The 21,706-nt window shown below is 39.0% G+C and overlaps 1 protein-coding gene across 8 annotated transcripts in view; it reads left to right on the forward strand.

Moving 5' to 3' along the window:
- Positions 1–21,706, forward strand: part of LTBP1 (latent transforming growth factor beta binding protein 1) — a 399,796-nt gene that overhangs the window by 334,273 nt on the left and 43,817 nt on the right. For 5 of the 8 annotated variants that reach the window (XM_077772762.1, XM_077772765.1, XM_077772768.1 and 2 more), the window contains 2 exons: positions 17,779–17,904; positions 21,369–21,512. In XM_077772762.1, coding sequence (XP_077628888.1) covers positions 17,779–17,904; positions 21,369–21,512 — 270 coding nt within the window. The remainder of the gene's footprint in view (positions 1–17,778; positions 17,905–21,368; positions 21,513–21,706) is intronic. The other 3 variants (XM_077772764.1, XM_077772770.1, XM_077772771.1) reach the window with 1 other exon arrangement.

The following is a 21,706-nucleotide window of genomic DNA, read 5'->3' on the forward strand; positions in this document are numbered from 1 at the left end:
GCTCTAATTCCTCATCCTTTGTTTTCCTTACGAGTGCCTGCCACGTGACTGACTTTCCCCAGGCGCCCCCTAAGTATTTCGAGTTTTAAAACGCTTCCTGAATCAGCTGCCAATATACCAATGGGCAATGCTGATGCTTATTTGCATTTAAATGTCGGAGTTGTTATTTCTAGAGATACACGGTCTATTTTTCTGTGGTTTCATAACTGATCTTTCTTGGCCTCCTATTGGAATACAGAAAGAGAAAAATTAGAATGGTGAAAAAAAATGGGAGTTTTTCTGGCTGATCTCATGTTGCTTTTGGGGCCTAAGTGTCAAAAAGATGAATCTAGGGTTTGATATGTTTGGCCTGTGCGTAGGCTTTCTCCCAGGCCTACTGGCAGCATCTCCTAGCGTAAGAAAGGCTATATGAAAAGAGAAGAACGTACACCTTGACTCTAAGGTTAAAAGAAGACGTTTATTTTTTAGAAAGTCTTAGTTATAAAAATGTACAACTATTAAATTAATCCAAAGATGGTCCAGCGGTTATGAATAAATTCATTCAGAGAAAATGGTGCATTTGAAACACTTTATATACGGTAGGAACACAAAATGTATTTCACACATTATTTTTTTGCAAGTATTTGGTTTAGAAATAGGCGGTTAAAGTTCAGACTCTTTTCTGTATCTAAAGACATTTTTTCTGATAGGCGTGGAGTTTATTCTCCGTGGAAAATTTATCTGAATACTTTGCTTTTCGTGATAATCCATTATATAATAGTAAATTAGGCTTATTCTTTACCTTTGGGAGCAGAGAAATTTTATTTTTAAAGCTTTCTTCTCATTTCTTTCCTGGAAAGCTTTAGAAATGTTTCTTTTCTGTAGCAAATTTAAATCTTTCTCATTCACTTTTCCCGTATTTCTATAATCTGTCAGTACATATAGTGGAGGAACTAGAAGGAAATGGCTTTTTAAATTCAGAAATACACTGTGATCCTCTTTTTCTTGAAAGAAGCCTAGATGGCTTGTGTATCCAGGTTTCACTTTTGTCAGAAAAAAAAAAAAAGTGGTTTATGTCTCATTAAAAATGAACTGTTTTTCAATTCCGTTCAGAATTTTTCCTTTAAGCATCACAGACACTTAGTTTTGGATTTTAACCCATAATAATGGGTTATGATAATTGAACCAAAAACTGGCACATGCATGGTCTTCCCCACCCAGTGCCTCTGCTCACCCCGGGCTCTCCCTCTGTGAGTGGGAAGATGTGTGCCCAGTGCAAACTGCATGCGTTTGAAGCTGTTTGATGACACATGCCCTCTCCAGGTACAGAACCTGAGCCTCACAAGCTCACTCAGTCACTGAGACTTAGAGCACTTGCCCCATTCTGTTGGTCTTTCCCTGCCCGAGCAGGGAAATTTGAAAGACTCTTCTTGACTTTTGTTTAAAGCAGTTAATCTAAAATGATTTTGTTCATGGGGCACCTGGGTGGCTCAGTTAGTTATGTTTCCGACTCGGGCTCAGGTTGTGATCTCATGGTTCGTGAGTTCAAGCCCCCCTTAAGGTCTCTGCTGTCAGTGCAGAGCCAGCAGCAGATCATCTATCCCCCTCGCTCTGCCCCTCCCCTGCTTGTTCTCTTTCTCTCTCTCTCAAAATGAATCATAAACTTCAAAAAAAAAAAAAGATTTCAGGTGCCTTGGTGGCCCAGTTAAGTGTCTGACTCTTGATTTCAGCTCAGGGCATGGATGACCTCAGAGTTGATGAGTTTGAACCCTGTATCAGGCTCTGGACTGGTGTTGTGGAGACTGCTTGGGATTTTTCCTTTATCCCTGACTCTCACTCTCTCCAAATTTGGCTTCCTCCTAATTTTTACCCCATTCACTTCTCCATTAGCCACACAGAGCAGTAACCACTATTTTGTCTTCATTACCGTGGCTTTGTTTGACCTGTTTTTGAACAGTCAGCGGAATCTTAAAAGAGGTACTTGTGTCTGACTTCTTACATTCAGCATTATGTTTGTAATCGCCTGTTATATGTAGTGATATGTCATTCATCTTCATTACTATATAGTATTTCATTGTATAAATATACTGTAACTATGGATTCTGTTGATGAGCAGTTAGGGACTATTATGAAAAAGCTTTTATAAATATTCTTGAACATGCTTTTAGTGGATATAATCACTAATTTCTTGTTGATATAATTTGGGAGTATAATCTCTAGGTCCTAAAATACATGTATGTCTCCATTTCATAGATACAGTCAGTTTTCAGAGTACCAGTTTACACTGCGCCAAGCTTCTAATATGTGTCTCAGTCCTACATCCTTGTCAGTCATTGATATTGTCAGTTGTTTTAAAGGCTAGCCATACTTAGTATTGTATTTTCCTCACCCTGTCAATTTTCATTTCCTTTGTGAGGGCCGGTGTGCAGCAACTTTTCATACAGTATTGGCTTTTTGGGTATTATTTCATTTACCTAATCCTGCATAGCAGACCCCTTCAAAATGGGGTACTCCATACAAATGTCTTAATGGTCAGTTGAAATGAGCCAAAGTTCTTAATTTTGGTGAAGGCCAATGTTTTAATTATTTCATTTGAGATCAGTAACTTTCTGTGTCCATGATCTTTTGCAAACCCTAAAGTCATTATAATACTCTTTTCATATTGTCTTCTAAAAGCTTTTTTTGTTTTCTGTTTCACATTTGGAATCTATAATAGGACTGAAATTGGTTTTTTGTGCATGGTGTGAAATAGAGGTCAAGATTTACTTATTTCCTAAGGATCATCACCCTTTATTGAGAAGAGTACCCTTTTCCTATTGATTTGCACTGGGAACTTTGTCATGAACCATGTTTAAATATATAGGAGTCTTTTTCTTCTTCATTCCATCCATAGATTGGTTTATCCTTGTACCCATAGCATATTGTTTTAATTATAGTAGCTTCAAAATGAACACTAATGTATGTGCTGTAAGTTCTAAGTTGTGAAGTTTTGTTCTTAATCTAAATTGTCAGGGTTTTTCATGGCCCTTTGCATTACTGTATAAGTTTTATAATCAGCCTATCACTTTTCACAAAAAAAAAAAAAAATTCTGAGATTTTGATTGGAGTTGCATTGAATCAATAGATCAATTTTGGAAGATTTAATATTTTACAATATTGAGACTTTTAACATATAAATATGACATATCCCTCTATTTAGGTTTTCTTTCATTTATTTTGGTGTTTTGTGGGGAGTCTTTTGTGTAGTCTTGGGCAGGGTTGTTGCTGTCGCTAGGTTTCCAGTATTTTTATATTGTTGTGAAGGGTATTTAAAATATATTTTACCTTGGGGTGCCTGGGTGGCTCAGTCAGTTAAGTGTCTGACTCTTGATTTCAGCTCAAGAGCCCCACTCTGTGCTGACAGTGTGGAGCCTGCTTGGGATTCTCTCTCTCTCTCCTTTTCTCTGTCTCTCTCCCCCACTCCCTTTAAATAAATAAATGAACTTTTAAAAAATGTATTATACCCTTATAACAATTTGATTTTTGTGCATTGACCTTGGACCTATGAGCCTGCTGAATTTACTTGTTATTTTTATTAGTTTATGTGCAGATTCTTTTGGCTTTTGTACATAACAGTTATATTGTATACAGATAACGTAGTGCTAGTTTTATTTATTTTCTTTCAATAATTGTACCTTTTTAAATTATACTGTCTAGGACCTTCACTACAATGAAAGTGGTGGTAGTTAGCTTGCTTGTCTCATTCCTGATCTCAGAAAAAGCACTGAATTTTTTTTTTTTTTTTAACTTTGATGTTTGCTATAGGCTGTTTTTATATATACTCTCTGGAAATTCCCTCCTTTTTATGATTTGATGAGAGTCTTTATTATGAATGGTTTTGAATTATCACAGATGCTTTTCCTGCATCTATTGAAATAACTATTCTTTTTTTAAATTGTATTTTCTCCTTTTTTCTTTTAATGTGGAACTACATGGACTGTTTTTTGTTTTTGTTTTTGTTTTTTGCTATTTGTCTTAAACAAGATAAAAGTTTATTTTTCTCTGTGTAGCAGTTTAAGCATAAGTAATGTAGGGCTGAGAATTCAGACCTACCATGCTGGACCCCAGGCGACACCCTCTTGTCCCAGTATCTTTGACACGTGATTGTAAATCATGGCTGAAGATGGTATTTCCACAGCCTACCATCACGTATACTTTCAAGCCATATTGATTTTTTTTTCTTCTAGGGAAAAATACTTTTGTGTTCTTATAATAAATCCAACAGTCTCATATAGTATTCTCATTATATAGTATATCCCTGGAGTCAAATTGCTAACATTTTGTTGAGAATATGTGCATCTGTGTTCATTAGATAGATTAACCTTTAATCTTTTAATGTTAATTAAAATTAAAATTAACCTTGCTTTTAATGTTCTTATGAAGTTGTAGAGTCAAGGTGGTTATGATTTCATGGAATAACTTTGAAAGTGCCGCCTCTGGGTTTTTTGGGAAAAGTTATGTGTTTGATTGATGTGAGTCCTTTTCTGAAATTCCTTGAAGAATTCACAAGTAAACTCATTTGGGCCTGGAAGTTTTTAATTTTCTTTTGTGTGTGTGTTGGGGGACAGGGTGGTGTTATGAAAGGCTTAAAATTGCAGTTAAGAATTCTTTGAAAGATAAAGTAACATTTATTTCTTTTACTTTTTGTGACACTTTTGGTTAAATTTATTTTTCAAGGAACTTACCCATTTTAGGTAAAATTTCCAATTCATAATATCTTTTGTAACTCTCTTTTTAATGTCTGTAGAATGTGTTAGTGATGGCTTTCATTTTTTATTTACTATTTTGTGCTTTGTTTTGTTCTTTTGTTTTAAGTATACTTATTATTTTGAGAGAGAGAGAAAGTAGAGAAGAGAAAGTCAGCACCAGTAGGGGAGGGACAGAGAGAGGGAGACAGAATCTCAAGCAGGCTCCATGCTGCCAGTGCAGAGCCCAACATCAGTCTCTAACTCATAAACTGCGAGATCTTGCTTTCAGCCAATATCAAGAGTCTGACTCTTAATAGACTGAGCCACCCAGGCGCCCCTGTTTTGTTCTCAATCTGTCTATAGGTGTTAGTTTTTGCAAAAAATAACTTGTCAATTTTTCTTTGTTTCCTATTATGTTAATTTTCTGCCTTTATATTTATCCTTTCTTTGGGTTTCATTTGTCTTTCTCTCTTCTTGAGATAGATCCTTAGGTCATTGGGTTTTCAACTTTCTTTCCCATCATATATATATTTTTTTCTAATATATATTTATAGCTATGTATTTCTTTCTAAGACTGACTTTATCTGCATATATAAGTTTTGATATGTTTTTTGCTATTCAGATAAAAGTATTATGAATCCATTGTCATTTTTTTCCCTTCAACCGGTGAATTATTTAGAGATATTTTGTTTAAGAACCAGACATTTGGGGAATTTTTAATATGTTAATTATATGTATTTTAATGTTTTCTTTATTTTTAAGATAGAGCACAAGCAGGGGAGGAGCGGGGGGTAGGGTGGGGGGACAGAGGAACCAAAGTAGGCTCTGTGCTGACAGCAGTAAGCCCAATGTCAGGTTCAAATTCAGGAACTTTGAGATCATGACCTGAGGCCGTGCTGGATGCTCAACTGACTGAGCCACCCAGGCACCTCATTGTTACTTATATCTTAATACCCCTCTACCCACAAAACATACTTTCAGTGATATCAATCCTTGGAATTTGTTATGATGCAGAATGTGGCCAGTTTTGGTAAATATTCCTTGTGTACTTGAAAATAATGTCTATTTTGCAGTTGGATCTGTATATGTTAATTAGGGCCCAGTTTGTAAATTGTTTAAATCATGTATATCCCTACTGTTTTGGTCTGCTTAGTGCATAATTTACTGAAGCAGTGTTTTATAATCTCCCATTATTATGGAGATTTATCTGTTTCTGATTTTAGTTTCCTGGGTTTTGTTTTCTATAGTATCTGCCTGTGGAATTAAAACAAAAATTTTGGTGTCTTCCTGATGTATTGACCCTTTGTCCCTGTTTGTCTCTCCCTGTGCATCTAAGCGTTAAATCCATTTTGTCTTTTACCAGTATAGCTACATATGCCTCTTTCAATTAGATTTTGTATGGTTTGTCTTTTCCCACTTTTCCATGTTCTTATTTTGAAAGAGCCTTTTTCTTGTAAGCAGAATAGTGTAGTTTTTTGCTAATCCAAATTGACAATCCTTGTCTTTTAATTGGAGAATTTAGTTTACATACACTTACCATAATGACTGGTATTGGAGGGTTCAGATCTATATCTTTCTCTGTTTTCTGTTTGTCTCATCTCTTTTTCCTTTGTTTTTGCTTTTGGCTGCCTTTTGGAGTATTTATTATTATATCAATCCCTTCCTACCCTGCTTTTTTTATACATATTTTTTGGAGAATATTTCCCTATGATTTTTACCTCAACAGTATATGAAAGGAAAAGAAAATAAGTGTGGGATCTGTAACATACTGGTCCAAGGTCTTTTTTCACACAATAAAAAGCAAAATTGTATACAATACTTAACTATATACCATAGAAAAGTCAGTCTTCAGTAGAAAATATTTACAGCTGGGAATTTACCATTTGTATTGAAGGAAGGGATTAGGCCTAAAGTGTTTTTACTTTTCATTCAACAGAATGTCTGAATTAATGTTCAGAAATGTGTGCTTTTGGGCAGTCTCCAGAATTTTTGAAAACTAAACAAATACAGCTTTGTGTGTAAGAAACAAAAAAACTTGGCTAGATGAAAAAGCATTATTTTTTGTTTGTTTGTTTGCTTGATTTCAGTTGCAGCTGCAATTATTGAGATGTGCTGTGGCTTTTAAAATTTAAAATATGTGTATACTATTGTTAATAATTAGCAGCATATTTCTCATGTAATTTTTATCATTTCAAGCAAACTACTTTATTTTAAAATAAGACATTCTATTTTTTGTCAGTTGGAAGACGTGTTTAATGTTTTCAGTTTTCTAATTCTTTTTAGAATAACTGAATATTCTACTTTTTGTATATACAGTTTTATTCATTTGCTTTTTCTAGTTAGAGTGCAGCATATACTTGGGTATGCTTTCATAAAAGAATTTCCTATTTTTGGTATCTTCAAATAGTTGTTTTCAACTATATAATTTTTCTGTTTTTGAGAGTAACATGCTCATTGTAGAAAATTTAGAAAATGCTAGCAAGTGTAAAGTTATTTATCTACCAACTAGTTAATGTTGGGCTTATTTCTTTTTTAGAGTCTTCAGTATTTAAGTATTAAAATAAGATCTTCTACTTTTTATCTTTATTTTTTTAAGTTTATTTATTTGAGAGAGAGAGAGAGAGAGCATGCAAGCAGGGGAAGGGCAGAGAGAGAGGGAGAGAGAGAATCCCAAGAAGGCTCTACAGAGCCTGACTTAGGGCTCTAACCCATGAATGGTGAGATCATTACCTGAGCCAAAATCAAGAGTCAGAGGCTTAACCAACTGAGCCGCCCTGGTGGCTATCTTTATCTTTACTTTTTCACTTAGCATTATAGTATTTATATATTTTTTGATATTTAAATCCCTTTGAAAATAAATTTTTGATGACCACATAATTTCATAACATTAGTATACCATGTATTTGTAAAAATATCTTCCTAATTATGGAGATACAAACTGTTTCCTTTGTTGTCATTGCTATTTAATGCTCTGTGAATACACTTGTATGTAAACATTTATTTTCATCAATGATCATATCCTTAGACTAGCTTATAAGACAGTTAATACAAGATCAAAGGATATTGACAGTTTTATGTGTCTTAACAATAAATGGACTACCTTACTTTCCAGAAATGCCTTGATGGTTTCTGCTTCCACCACTGCCCAGTGAGACTCAGCTCTTGACACTCTCAAGAAACTCATGTTCCTATTTTTCTGTTAATTTGATAAGGAGGAAATAATATCTCATTTTTTTAATGTTTAGTTTTGAAAAAGTGGGAAAGAATGTGTGTGTGCCTGAATGGGGGAGGGGCAAGGAGAGAGAGGGGGACAGAGGATCCAAAGGAGGCTCTGCGGTGACAGCAAAGAGCATGATGCGTGGCTTGAACCCACAAACTGGGAGATCATGACCTGACTCAAAGTCAGACACTCAACCCATTGGGCCACTCAGATGCTCCAGTAATGTCTCATTTTAATGTGCATTTGTTCTTAGTGAAATTAGCTTCTTTATTTACATTTTCTGTGAAATATTTTTTGCCTATGTGGGTAGAGTTTGTGTTTTTCTTATGTGTATTAAAGATAATAATGATTTATCAATGCCTTATGGATATGTCCTCCATTCTTTTGTTTGCCTTTTTAATTTTATGATGCTGTTATATCTTTATCAGCTTTTTACTTTGCCAAAATTTGTATTGTGCTCAATCGTATCCTCCTATTTTTTAGAGTATTTTATCTTTGTGGCGTTATTTTTATATTTAACTCCTTCGTGCTCCAGGATACAGAAATGAATATTTTCTTACCATTCAGTTCTTTTCTCTTCATCCTAGAACAGCTTTTCAAGTTCACCCCTGAAAATTTCAGATACCACTTTCTGCATTATAAACTCACCTTTCTAAACTTCCGCGCAGCTTTAATGTGACCGTTGCTTTTGAAGGAATGGAAAAGGGCTGTGTCAGCAGCTGTTTTTCTAGCCCAGCCCCGCCCCTTCAGTGGTTATCGTCCCCCTGTGAGTGGCTCAGCTTTGGGTGAGAATGTGATGTGCCATCTTTTTAGGGTCTTCCTACGTGTAAAGTGAGGGGCAGGAGGAGGCTATGTGACGAGGCACATTTTTCAACACAGCGTTGGGTCAAAAGGTTCCAAGAGGCTCCAGCCGAGCCTTGAAGGGCTTGGGGGGCAGACGAAGATTCCCTAGGAAAAAATGTGACCAAGGAGCTGCAGGGGAAGTGAGTCCTGGTGGATTAAATGCCACAGGCTAGGATTTGGAGACTTGAAATACTGGGTAGGTTGAGGACCACTAAGTAATTAGCTTCAGTTGAACATGTGAACTGGAGAAAAGTGATAAATAAGAGATAGCTAAGGAGGTAGGCAAAGGCTGGATTGCGGAAGCCTTGCTTGCTTTCATATTAAACAAGTAATATGCTGGATGTTGCCATTGCACCTGTTACATGCCAGACTTGGTTCCAAGCTATAGGCATGTAGTGGTGAGCAGGACAGATATGATGGAGACCTAGAGACTTCTAGGATGTGCATGTGCTTGGGGCAAGCAGTAGATAACACAAATAAGCTTTCCAGACAACCTGTGACCACAAACCATTACAGCTGCTATAAAGGCAAGGAAAAAGTCCTNAAAAAGGATGTCTTACGAAATGGCATTTGAGCTGAGCTCTAAAGAGTGAATTATGTGTCGGGAGAGTGGGGTGGGGATGGCAGGTAGGGAACAGCATGCCAGGACTGCTTATAGGTGCTTTGAAGGGAGAAAAAAATACACTAGTGCTAGTCGTGGGCGCCTTCCGATATTCTGAAAAATCACTGGTTTCTGCCAAACACTGTGGCCTTAGACCAGGCATCTGAGCATGGGNTGACTTAATTGTGATCATTCGGCATCATGGACTACTCGTCTTGCAAGACATTAGTAGAACAACTAACTCACGATCCAAGGTTTTACCGTATATAAAATGCACATCACCCAGGGTGCTGTTTGGAAATGGAAATGGAATTAGTTCTCTAGTTCTGGATTTAGCAAGTAGGTATTTGTTGGTACTATTTGCTGATGGGGTAGAAACAAAGCAGTTTTTTTTTTTTAAAGATCACAGTTATAATTAGGGTTTATTAGAGTTGTCCACCAAATATCCATGTGGGTGTATCAGGCAAGCAATTGGATCAATTTAGATCTAGTGCTTAGAAGAGAAGTCTAGGCTGGAGATATAAACTGGATGTCATCAGATATAGATGGTATTTGAAGCTGTTAGAATGGATAAGGCCATCAAGAGAGATCACAGAATGAGAAGAAAAGAGCATCTAGGACTAAGCCCTGAAAAACACCAACATTTAGGAGTAAAGTAAAAGACAGAGGCTATGTGTGAGTGGCCACAGGATTAAGAGGAAACCCAGCAGAATATAGGACCATGGAATCCAAGGGAAGGGAGTACTTTAAGAAGAGAGTAGTCACCTGTATTAAATACCACTGAATGATCTCTGAAAGTACCAGTCAAAAAGAATCCTTTGGATTTTATTAAATGGGTACCTTATTAACAGTCATTTCAGTGGATCAGTGTATATGGGAGCTACCCAAGAATGTATGAGAACTAAAGGAGTAGACACAGCTTGTGTAGAAAGGTCTGGAACCTTGATTATTAAAAAGGGTGAAAAATAGGATTCTAGGTAAAGGGCTTATATACAGGGAGGATCTTGGTTATTTTTAAGATAACTGGAAATGTTTGATCCTGATGGAATGACCCAAATAGAGACGGAAAGAGGAAAGGAATAGAAGGGGGATAGGGGCCAGCTAGAAAAACACATATCTTGACAACCCAACTATGGATGTGATCCAGAGGCCATATGTCAAGGGCCTTTCTGTTTTCCATGGAAAAAACTGAAGAGGTTTAAGCAGAGAATTATTTGATTGGACTGTTTCCATAGGTTAATTTTTTTAAATTTTTTTTTATGTTTTATTTATTTCTAGGAGAGAGAGAGAGAGACAGCATGAGCAGGGGAGGGTCAGAGAGAGAGGGAGTGACAGACTCTGAAACAGGCTCCAGGCTCTGAGCTGGCAGTCAGCACAGAGCCCGACGCGGGGCTCGAACCCACAAACCGTGAGATCATGACCTAAGCGAAAGTCGGACACTTAACCGACTAAGCCACCCAGGTGCCCCTCCATAGGTTAATTATTGTCTTATGGAGAGTGGATTTTGAGTGGCTCAAAGTACAAAATCCATTAGAATGCCACTGTGGGAATTCAGGTTAGAGACCGGGAAGTTCTGGATATGACTGAGAGGAGGGGAGAGCATGGAGAAGAGTGTGATGATTGGATATGGGGAGGTAATTAAGGTTGAGTCCCATGGTTTTGGACTGGGATGATGTTCGTGATTTTAGAGTGGTTTTCCTTTGGATGTCTTTAACTGTGAATGGTGAATATCCATGGTCCACATAATAGTTGATTAAAATCAGAGCACAGTTTTGGTTTACTTTCTCTGGATCTTCTAGATATTTCCAGAAATCATATGGGAGGCTTCTCTGGGTAATGTTTAAAGATAAATTTAAGTACATCTTTTCTCAAGCAGTGGGTTTTAAGAGTAGGAAGAAAATGACTTCTCATGGGCTAGCCTCGTTTTCTAGAATTTATGTACTAGCAAGTTGAATTTGAAGTATAATTTGCTACCTCTGTCTTTTCTTGTCACTTAATTTAGGCTACTAGCTTTCAGGACATACTTGTGATCATCAAGGCCCACCCTTCACTGTCAAGTGACGGCATGGCAGTCACTCCCTGCACAAGGACGTCGTTTTGCTGCTTTCTGGCTCATCCCCATTTACCAGAACAAAGTTATTTTCCATAACACATAAGGCCCATATTCTTCAGCTTCGTTGAAGTTGCCAGACCTCAGTGGACCTTTTTTTAAAGGTCTCTTTCCATATCCTATTGTATTGTCTGGACCATCTCCAAATCCAGTTTTTAATTTCCTATTGGCTAAATTTTATTTTTTTCTTTAGGCCTTGCACCCCTCTTCTGTTTAATCCTGGCTTCTCTCCTCTGCTGTGAGAGAGACCTTAATCTCTTTTGGGCCAGCAGCCATGCCATTTTAAAATTCCTTTGGGCAGCTATTCAGCTGATTTAACATTGTTCAATCCCACTTCTTGGCTGGGATTTACTGTCTCCTAGTCGGCTTCCGTTCCTCTCAGTAAGAAGTATGAAGGTTGCATTTCCCCTGAAGCAGGAACCCTCCATCCCTTCCAGTGTAAGCGCCACCCCCCCCCCAACTTTTTGGGCTTTATTTTCCTAAGATTCTGGCACTAAATATTTAACCACTTGCAGTTGGTCAGGAAGCCGTGGACTGAAATTGTGTGTCATTTCTTTTTATAAAGAAATCCAAAGAGCAGCAATGGTAGACATGGCTCTGGGATTTCCCATGGCTACAACAACTTAGGTGCTTGATGGGCCTACCTTGCAAGTGTGTGCCAGAAAAATCACCTCTTCATGACCTACGGTACCTTGGATATTTAGGTTTCAAGTATGATGGTAATTAATGTTCAGGCCTTATTGACAAGAGGAGGGGATACTTGATTAAACTGCACATCAGTGAGGGCTAAGTCGAAAAGTGTGTGTCCTGACTTCCATCTTTGTAGTGAAAAAACTCCACTATGCTTGTTGGACTCACGGTTTGGTTCTGTTTGTCCTCTCATCCTGGCCTTTTATAGCCATCACCATGGTAGTTGTGTATTACTCAGGATAAAGAAAGAGAAAGTCAATAAAACAAAGATAGGGCATGTTAAGAAAGAAGCAGCACAAGAAGCTGACAAGTGTTTTTGAGAGGAAGAAAACCAAATAATTTCATTGACAAAATATACACAAATATTCCTTTCTTCCCATACCCATACTTGGAGAGATATAGTACAGAACATCGAATGGAATCATTGAGGTTTTATTAGGAATTTAGTTGTTGAGGTCTTTGAATGTAGTTGTAATTTTCCAGTGGGTAAAGAAGGTTTACCATTTAGAAAATCATGCCTCTTTTCCATACTTTCACCTTATTTCATAGTTGCCTTTACCGAAGTAGAAAGGTGACACCAAGTATACTTTACTGATACCTTTATTTGGGAATTTGAGGAATGTGGCTGGAGTTCTGCTCTTTTATATAAAATCCCTGATAATAGTAAATTTTGAAAAGCTTTGGTCTGTTGAGAAATTGTACCAAGTAAAAAGCATATGGACAAGAAAAATAGATCTACCAAATGGTCAGAAGTTAAGACCTTCACAGTGTGGGCCTAGCCCATCATTGACAGTATTGCTACTTGAAAAATGATCCACTGGTAGTTCCAGTCATCCAGAATGATGCTCTGTTTCTCTTTCTGACATTTATATTAATCTTGTTATTAGAGAATTCATGTCAGTGATCCATTCTCCTTGGCCTGTGTCATTTTTTCTTGAATTTATATCCATGATATTTATATCTGCCTTGCTCTGTAAAATATTAATTAAAAAAAAAACTCACACAAGAAATAAGCAATTCTTACAGGGAGCATAACTAATTCATCGGGGTTGCCTATCGAGAGGTCTCTGGACAGTCATTTCTTTGTCAGTCTTCTGGTAGACAATATGACTGGTGATAATACCATGTATGGCTCTTACAGATGTCTAAGCAGAACTGGTTTCAGTAATTTAATAGAATGGCCAGAGAGAAAACATGTCTTATTAGCATCTTTCAAAATTGAGTTTTGTATTCAAAAATCAACTTCAACAAAACACGATGGCTTTCACTTGTTCATTTAATGAAGCTTGCATCTTTTTAGGGCTTCTCTTCTAACACAGTTTTATTTTCATAGAGTTTATCTTAATTATAGCCATTCTTCTAACTGTTCACAGACAGAGCTAACAATGGAAAAATGTCTCAGTGCTCACATCATCAAAGAGAGCTCTAATGAAATGTTGTTTTATACAGGTCATTAGAGAAGTAAAACAAATGTTGTCTTCTTATTAAGCTATTACCTCACCTCTTTGTTGAAAACATGAAACTGTGGAGAGTTAGAGTGTATCATTTTCATAAAATATTAGTTGCTGAAGAGCTCGTCTCCAGGCATTCCACGTTATTTTTTCCTATTCATTCAAATCCAAAATATTGCTCATCTAAACTTTCTGTGTGTTAATCACCAGTACATTAAGTCTGAGACTGCAAGGCGCCCAGTAATTCATAACCATTTCAGGACTCGTTTACCTTAAGGTCACTTATTCAGTTCCTGAGCTGGTGGTCATTAACACGAAGTCATCATCTGCTGTAACTGCACAGGATTAATAAAAAGGAAAGCAAAAGATTTTACTTCAAGAATCTGGACTGCAAAGCCGCCAAATTTTTAGACGCTGGTTTTCCTTCCTCCCTCTTTGCTATCTACAGTCTCATTTAAGTAAGGCACTGAGTTACTGGTAAGATTCAGTAGAAGGTTCTCCACCCCAAAAAGTGACCTTGATGGGCATTGCAATGGCACAAAATGCTCTGGGAGCCGAGAGGAGGGACCCTGGAGTCTGCTGCATTGGAGGTGTCCCTTGGGCTGACTCCTGATTAGCCTGGAAGAGTTTCTGAGCAAAACAGATAATGGGGAGACTTTCTATTAGAGGCAGGGAGTGAGGGGTTCCAAGTCCGTGAGAAATGAAAGACCACAGGGTTTTCCAGAAACTCTGGTATGCTGAGAGGGCTGGAGCATAAACTGGGAAGGAAGTGTTGGCTAAGAACTCTGGCTGGACGTTTAGCCAGGAGCCTGAGGAGGAAGGGTCCTCTGTGCTCGGCCAAGGAGAGAGGTTGGTGTCCTCAGACTGAGAAGAGATACTGCATATTCGGAGCAAGGGAGTCTCCCTGACAGGTTTGCAGTTGGCGGAGAATGGATGAGAGGGAGGGCAAGACTGGCAATGAGAAGTGTGGGGAAGATAGATAAGAGGGTATGATGGGGAGGGATGGGACAGAGGAGAGAGGGAAGCATGGTCCCAAGATTTCTGGCTCGAGTGACTGGTTGGAGTCTCTGATAAAGAGAATATAGGATAATTGAAGATGACGAGGAGGGTGATAGTAAGTTCATTTATCATGAAAATGTTCCATAGTATCAAATAAATGGTCTTAAAAGGACAGAGGTCAACCTTTGAGAGAGACTGGGGAGTCATCAGTATATAATTGGTAACGTGAAAGATTTCTGAGTTTCTTTCCAGCCCTTAAATCCTGTGACCCAATGAATAATCTCTTAGACAATTACCATTTCCGTAAGTCTAAAATTAGCAGCGGACTGTGTTAAGTGATTTGATGATACTGTGTAGTTAGTTACTCCTATGGTTGTGATCAGTCAATATATTGTAGCCTAACGCAAACTTTGGAAACCCATCAGAACAGATTTATCGCATGGCATCTTTGTGTTAGATGTTGCAGGAGAGATTCATTTTTTTGGATGTGAAATAATGTCATTTAGCTTTTGGCTTAAGTTGAGGTAAGAGTTGGAGGCAAAAAAACAAGGACAGAAATCCGAGAGATTTGTCAGTAAGCTCAGGAAGTGTCATTTAGGAGGACTACGGTGAATTTGGTTTTGGGCTTGATAAGTTTGAGATAATACCAGAAGATGAAATGGGAATGATTAAGAAGAAGCAGGATCTTCTGGCTGGAGATTTAGCTATGGGATTCCTTCTGAGGACAGTGGTAATTGAAGTCCACATTGTGTAGAAAGGGTGGAATGAAGCAGCACTGAGGAAGCAGCAGGTCCTAGGGAGACCCAAGCCCTGGCAGACCCACCTCTAGGCTGTGAATGGGTAAGGGCTGGCCAAAGCGGTTAAAAGTCAAACAAGAATTGGGGCGCCCGAATGGCTCTGTCAGTTTAAGCGTCCAACTTTGGCTTAGGTCATGATCTCACAGTTCATGAGTTCATGCCCCATGTCAGACTGTGTGCTGACAGCTCAGAGCCTGGAGCCTGCTTCAGATTCTGTGTCTCCCTCTCTCTCTACCCCTCCCCCATTCATGCTCTGTCTGTCTCTCTCTCTCTCAAAAATAAATATTAAAAAAGTTTTAAAGTCGAACAAGAATAATATTCTATTGTGGGATATGGAAAGAGACAGTTGAAGGCGGCAGTTGGCCAGCCTTGGAAATCAAGGATAATGGTGATGACTGACTGGAAAATGACCGTCAAATTTACTGATAGGTCAGCCATTGGTGGCCTTTCTCAGAGGAGTTTCTTGGAATAAAGAGGAAGAAAGTGAGTTTGCAGGTCATGAAGGAAGAGGAGGAGAAATAATAGTAATAATAATGGTTGGCCTGTATGGTCTGTATAGTCACATGCCAGGCAAGGTTATAAGCACTTCATACACATTATTTTGTTGAGTCGTCACAGTAAATTTAGGAGTATACCAATGTTACTAGTAGTAGTTTGGTTACTGTAGTTTCTTTTTGCTGATAAGATATGTGAGGAACAAAAGCAGTGCGTGTAGATAGTACTTGTGAGACATTTTGCAACAATAGAATGAACGGAAAAGCACAGTAGGTGACGTCATTGGTAAGTGAATGCTTTTCCAAGAGATTTTAACCTGATTTTTTTTTTTTTGAAATGTTAACATTTTTGTAGTCGGTGAGGGGAGGAGGAACTGAGGATGCTAGAGAAGAATGAACAGGGAGGACTAGAGGAGGAGAGACTGGTAAGGGGCTGGAGAAGGAGCTTTGGCCTTGAAAGGAGAAGGGACAGCTCTGTTTGCATTGAGAAAATTAGGAAAAGTGGGTAGGCACTCGGTTTTTACAATTCAAAAGTGAGCCAGTCTCTGACCTTATGCTTCATTATGTTGGAGAATTAGGGAGGGAGATGAGACAGCCACCAAATAATTATTGCATTCATCTCTCTCTTCTAGAACATTTGACTCAGCGTTAACAAATTTAGAAAGAGCAGGGGCGCCTGGCTGGCTCATTGGAAGAATGCACAACTCTTGATCTCAGGGTCATGAGTTCAAGCCCCATGTTGAGTGTGGAGATTATTTAAATAAATGAAACTTTAAAGAAAAGTGAGAAAGAGGAAAGGTCAGTGTTTTTAGCTCCTCCAAACTAAATTCTGTCAAGGGCTACTTGTCATTTTTTAAAATCATTTGCTATGTTCCCATGTATTTGGATGAAGTAATTGCATTTTCTTAATTGTTTCTCCAAAAGCCTGTATTTTAGGACCGTGTAATCCAGAGGCAGAGAGGACAGAACCCAACAAGTTTTAGCATGCATTGCGCCAGTAAGAAGGAGAAGGCAGATGAGAACGAAAAGAAGTAAATTAGTCACTGTAATGATAAAGAAGTGTATCTGAAAGTCTGTTTGTAAATCTGTAATTGAGACATCACTTTTATGAGAACATTTTTATTGGGGAAAGAAAGGCTCAGGACCACTTTCTATCATGTTTATAGAGAACACAATGAATTTACAAGTCGGCCACCGCTAGTCAGTTGGAGCAGCATCGACGTTTAGGACCTTAAATGACTCTAACTTGGTGACGGGAAATCTTCTCTTGTGAATAAGACTGGCTGGTTAGGCTGCTGAACTCATCAGATTGTCTGTCTCCCTCTCCCCCGCCCCACCCCTGCCTCCTCCTCCTCTTCCTCCTTACCCCCTCTCCATCGCTCCTCCCTTCCTGGGAATGCTGTTGAGACTTGACCAAGGTCATCTCTAGGGTTGAGTGAACAATAGCCAGGCAAGTCAGGGCTTCTGTTGGACCTCCACCTCTGCAGATAGAAGTGTGAATGTGGGCCGCGATCCAAAAAGGTGACCACACTTTCACACCTTTCCCCTGCAGGGGAGTATTCTCTTCTTGAAAATAAAGGATAGAAAACATGTAGAAAATACTGATCATGGCAATTATAGCAGTCATTTCCATTTGAAAACATTTCCTGGGGAAAAGTAAATGTTTTCTCACAGAGCCCAACATTTGTCTATGAAGATGTTTTCATGAAAACATTTTATTGACATGTAAAATGTTTTAGAAGTTCATTCTGTGTAAACACGATCATCTCATGCTAACCGGGGTATGTTGAGCGCCTCTGTCTCTCCATTAATATCTGGTGTTTGTCAGTCTGTGTTTTGTGTCTGATGTCAAATGTCTTTTTTGCAGATATTGATGAATGTGTAAACAACACTGTTTGTGACAGTCACGGGTTTTGTGACAATACGGCTGGCTCCTTCCGCTGCCTCTGTTATCAGGGCTTTCAGGCCCCACAGGATGGGCAAGGGTGTGTGGGTGAGTTTTTAGATTTCTTTCCCCAACGTGTTTCACATTCCGTCTCCCCCAATGAAATGTAATCACCAGCAGGAGAGGTTGTAATAAACAAGGTAATTTGAGCAAAATTCATCATTTGATTTTGTCACACAGTTTGGGGCTTGGCAGAAGGATGGCTTCTGAAATTGCTCAGGACATTAAGAACTAGAGAAGCAGAACTTGGAATTTCACGTATATTAAAAAAGAGAACATGTGTTGAGACTCTGAGCTGCGGGTACGGAGCCCTTCTGGAAGAGTCCCTTCTGCACAGGAAATAGTCTGGTGTGTGGTGTAGCTTGTCTGTCTTCAAGATGTACCTCCCGAGGCAGTGCATTTAAGGCAAAGTGTTGGCAAGAGTTTCATTTTCCAGGAATGACACCCGTAAAATGATGCTTTGGGTCGTGCAACTATATTTCTTCAGTCTGCCTGGGACTGACAGAGCTGGAAGGAATCTTGAATATCATCAGATGTCCTAGAACAGGGTCCAGCCCATGCTCATATAGACACCATATTTCGTATTTCATTTTCTGATCAGCTCTGATTTCTTTTTTTTTTTGTAATTAAAAAAGGGTTTTTTTTTTACATTTATTTATTTTTGAGAGACAGTGAGACAAAGCGCGAACTGGCGAGGGGCAGAGAGAGGAGGAAACACAGAATCTGAAGCAGGCTCCAGACTCTGAGCAAGCATTCAGCACAGAGCCTGACACAGGGCTCAAACCCACAAACCATGAGATCATGACCTGAGCTGCAGTTAGCCGACGCAGCCACCCAGGCACCCCAGCTCTGATTTCTTTAAATAGCATTCATTGGGAAACATTTGCAATGAGAGCCATTAAATGAGAAAGAAGAAAGGTTAAATTCAGAACATTACAGACAACCGGGCATTTTCTTTACCCTTACTCTGTTCTCTTCACAGCAGATAACGTCTGAGGAAGAGTCAGCAACTTCTTAGTTTGAACATCTGCAATTCAAAGCACTAATTCATTTCCTGTCCAGATTAAATGGGGAAAGCAAAATCAATTTGGAGGTTTAGTGATGAAATCGCTCACTTGAGCAGTCACTGCTTTCAAACCAACACCGTCATAATTGCTAGTTCCGACACTGGCTTTAATCCCCTTTGCGCTAAAATACAGCCAATAAAAATTGTCTAAATATTTTGAGTACACAGGTCATGTGATCTGGCTCCCACTTCTCAGCCTCACCACCTCCTTCGCACCTTTTACAACTGCTCGTGGTTGTTCTCGCAGCTGTGAAGTCACTGGGCTGTTGTGTGCCCCTCCCGACCTCCCCTTGCCTGAGCCGGGGGCTCATCCTACTTACTCCTGAAGATGCTTCTGCTCTCCTCCCAGACACTGTCCCTGCTCCATTGTCTTTCTCTAGCTCAGCTCTGACCCCTCCCTCTGCTTCCAGCATACTTTTGGCAGACACATGGTACCTACACACTTTGGGGGAATTGTCTTTGTATACTGCCTTAGCCATCTTCTCCAAGACCACAAGATCCTATGGTTGAGAACCTTGTCTGCCTCTCTCCCCTGCCTGGGACTAATGTTTGGCCTCTTGTGTGTGCACAGTAAATTTTAACTGTTACCTGATGAGATATCAGGTGTTGGACCACTGACTGTGCAGCTCCTGAGCCCCCAACTAATGTTCACTTCGAACCAGTCAGATGAGCCCACTGAACCCATCTTGACATTTTGTTTTAGCCCACAAAACACTGCCATTAGAGGAGGAATATTTGTTGTCATTTCATTGGGCTCCATAAGTGTCATTTTATTTGCTCATTCACTCTCAAGAATATTAACTGAGCGCCTATTCATGCTGGATGTTGTGTAGAATTTAAGAGTTGAATCAGCCCTGAAACCAAAATTTGGCCATGCTGTTTCCTCTGCTTGGACCCTGCCTGCACCCCCACTTCCCCAGCCCCCTGCTAGCTCTGCTGACATACTCATCCTTCAGTTGGAACTTGGCTCCTATATCTCTTCCCTAACCCACCCCTTCACCTAAAGTCTGCTGCTCCATCTGTTGTGGCCTGTGAGATGATATGGTTGATTTCCCTGACTTGACTCTAAGCTCCATGAAGACAGGAGTTGGGCCATCATTTCCCCCAGTACCTGGCCCATAGGCATAAATTAGAAAATAGTTTTGGATTGAGTAAATTTACCCTGGTGGGAGAGATGTCAATAGTCATGTAAAGAATGTAAGTTAGAAAGTAGAAAGTTCTATTTGACATTTACCAAATTGATAAATATGAACTGGCACATTTCTGAAGTCAGTTTTTCTGGTCTAAATTATGACTGTCTGGGTTGATTAAATATGCCAACTCTCTGCTTTCCTTCATGTTATAATACCTTTTCATAAGCAAAACCCAGCTTATTAGGTTTATATCTGTTTATATACAAAGTGAAATGGAAAACTGAGGTAATTATCCAAATAAGTCAAGATACATAAACTTTTTGTCCAATTAACTGAGTATAGCAGGTAAAAATAAGATTTTTTTCCCCTGAATGATTTGGGTAATTGCTCAAATATTTAACTTTGTATAAACCATCTCAGAATGCGCTCATAAAAGCTGATGTTTGTACATGTTTAATGCATAAAATACATGAGCATTTCAGATGTCAAGTCAGGTACTTTGTTGAACTGGGCATTCATTAATAACATTTCTTTGAAGGAGACCAGGTAAAAGGTAGTATTGGGCAAGGTTGAACATTAGGATCAGCCTTTTTTAGGGCTCTGTGTTTGTATAATATTGAATAAAATGTACTCATTAGTAGATTCCTGGACTGTGTTTTAATTAAGTATAAAGTACAGATGAAAAACACTTAGCAAAATAGAAATTACACTGTGGAACACCCACAGAATTTTTAAAGGTGCAGTCAGTGATAAGTTATTGGCATGCTAATGATTAATGTACACTGGCAAATATTTACAGGGGTCTTTCCTTTATTCCCCAAAGGGATACACATCCTGAATTCTAGTTGTAAAATTATGGGCATTTTGGCAGCTAGAGAACTGTATTTTCAGTTATATGAGCAGATTTAAAGCAATTTTTTTTAATGAATGAAAGAAATGTTATTTCTCAAGTGCCAGTTTTGCTAATTTTCCTTGAATTTAAAACTGAGAGTACATTGCCATGTTATTTAAGACCACATTATGTCAAAAAATCAAGGAAGAGAAAGTTAAATGGTCAGAGTGTACGTGTGATGCTTGATTCCTTTAAAGAGGAATTGGAATTTGGAAGCTTTGTGTTTTCATGGTCCTTTTACACAAATCCAAAGTGTGCAGCCTAGCCGTCAGGAGCCCCTTCCCCAGAATAATAGAAGGGTTTGATTGCTTCCTGGGGACCATTTGTGACCAGAGGCCACCACTAGCCCTGGCACAGCTGGTAAAACAGAGCTGTCAGGAGTGAGGCACACCTCTGACTTGATCTGTGCTCCCTTTTCCAGATGTGAACGAATGCGAGCTGCTCAGTGGGGTGTGTGGTGAAGCCTTCTGTGAAAACGTGGAAGGGTCCTTCCTATGTGTGTGTGCTGATGAGAACCAGGAATATAGCCCCATGACCGGGCAGTGCCGCTCCCGGGCCTCAGAAGGTAAGTCACAGTGGCTCCTCTTGGGGACTTGTACCTACACAGGTTTGGGCCAGACACTCTGGGAGTGAGGTAAAAAATAGCCGAATGTTCTGGCACACTGCTGTCGCTGGAAGCTTCCATGCTTTCTCCGAGCCTGCCATATCAGTGAATTAGGATGTGGTCAGTGATGACTTTTTGAGCTAGATGGCCTCTCT

Source organism: Crocuta crocuta, unplaced genomic scaffold (assembly GCF_008692635.1).
Source record: "Crocuta crocuta isolate KB4526 unplaced genomic scaffold, BGI_CrCroc_1.0 scaffold363, whole genome shotgun sequence".
Taxonomy (NCBI): domain Eukaryota; kingdom Metazoa; phylum Chordata; class Mammalia; order Carnivora; family Hyaenidae; genus Crocuta; species Crocuta crocuta.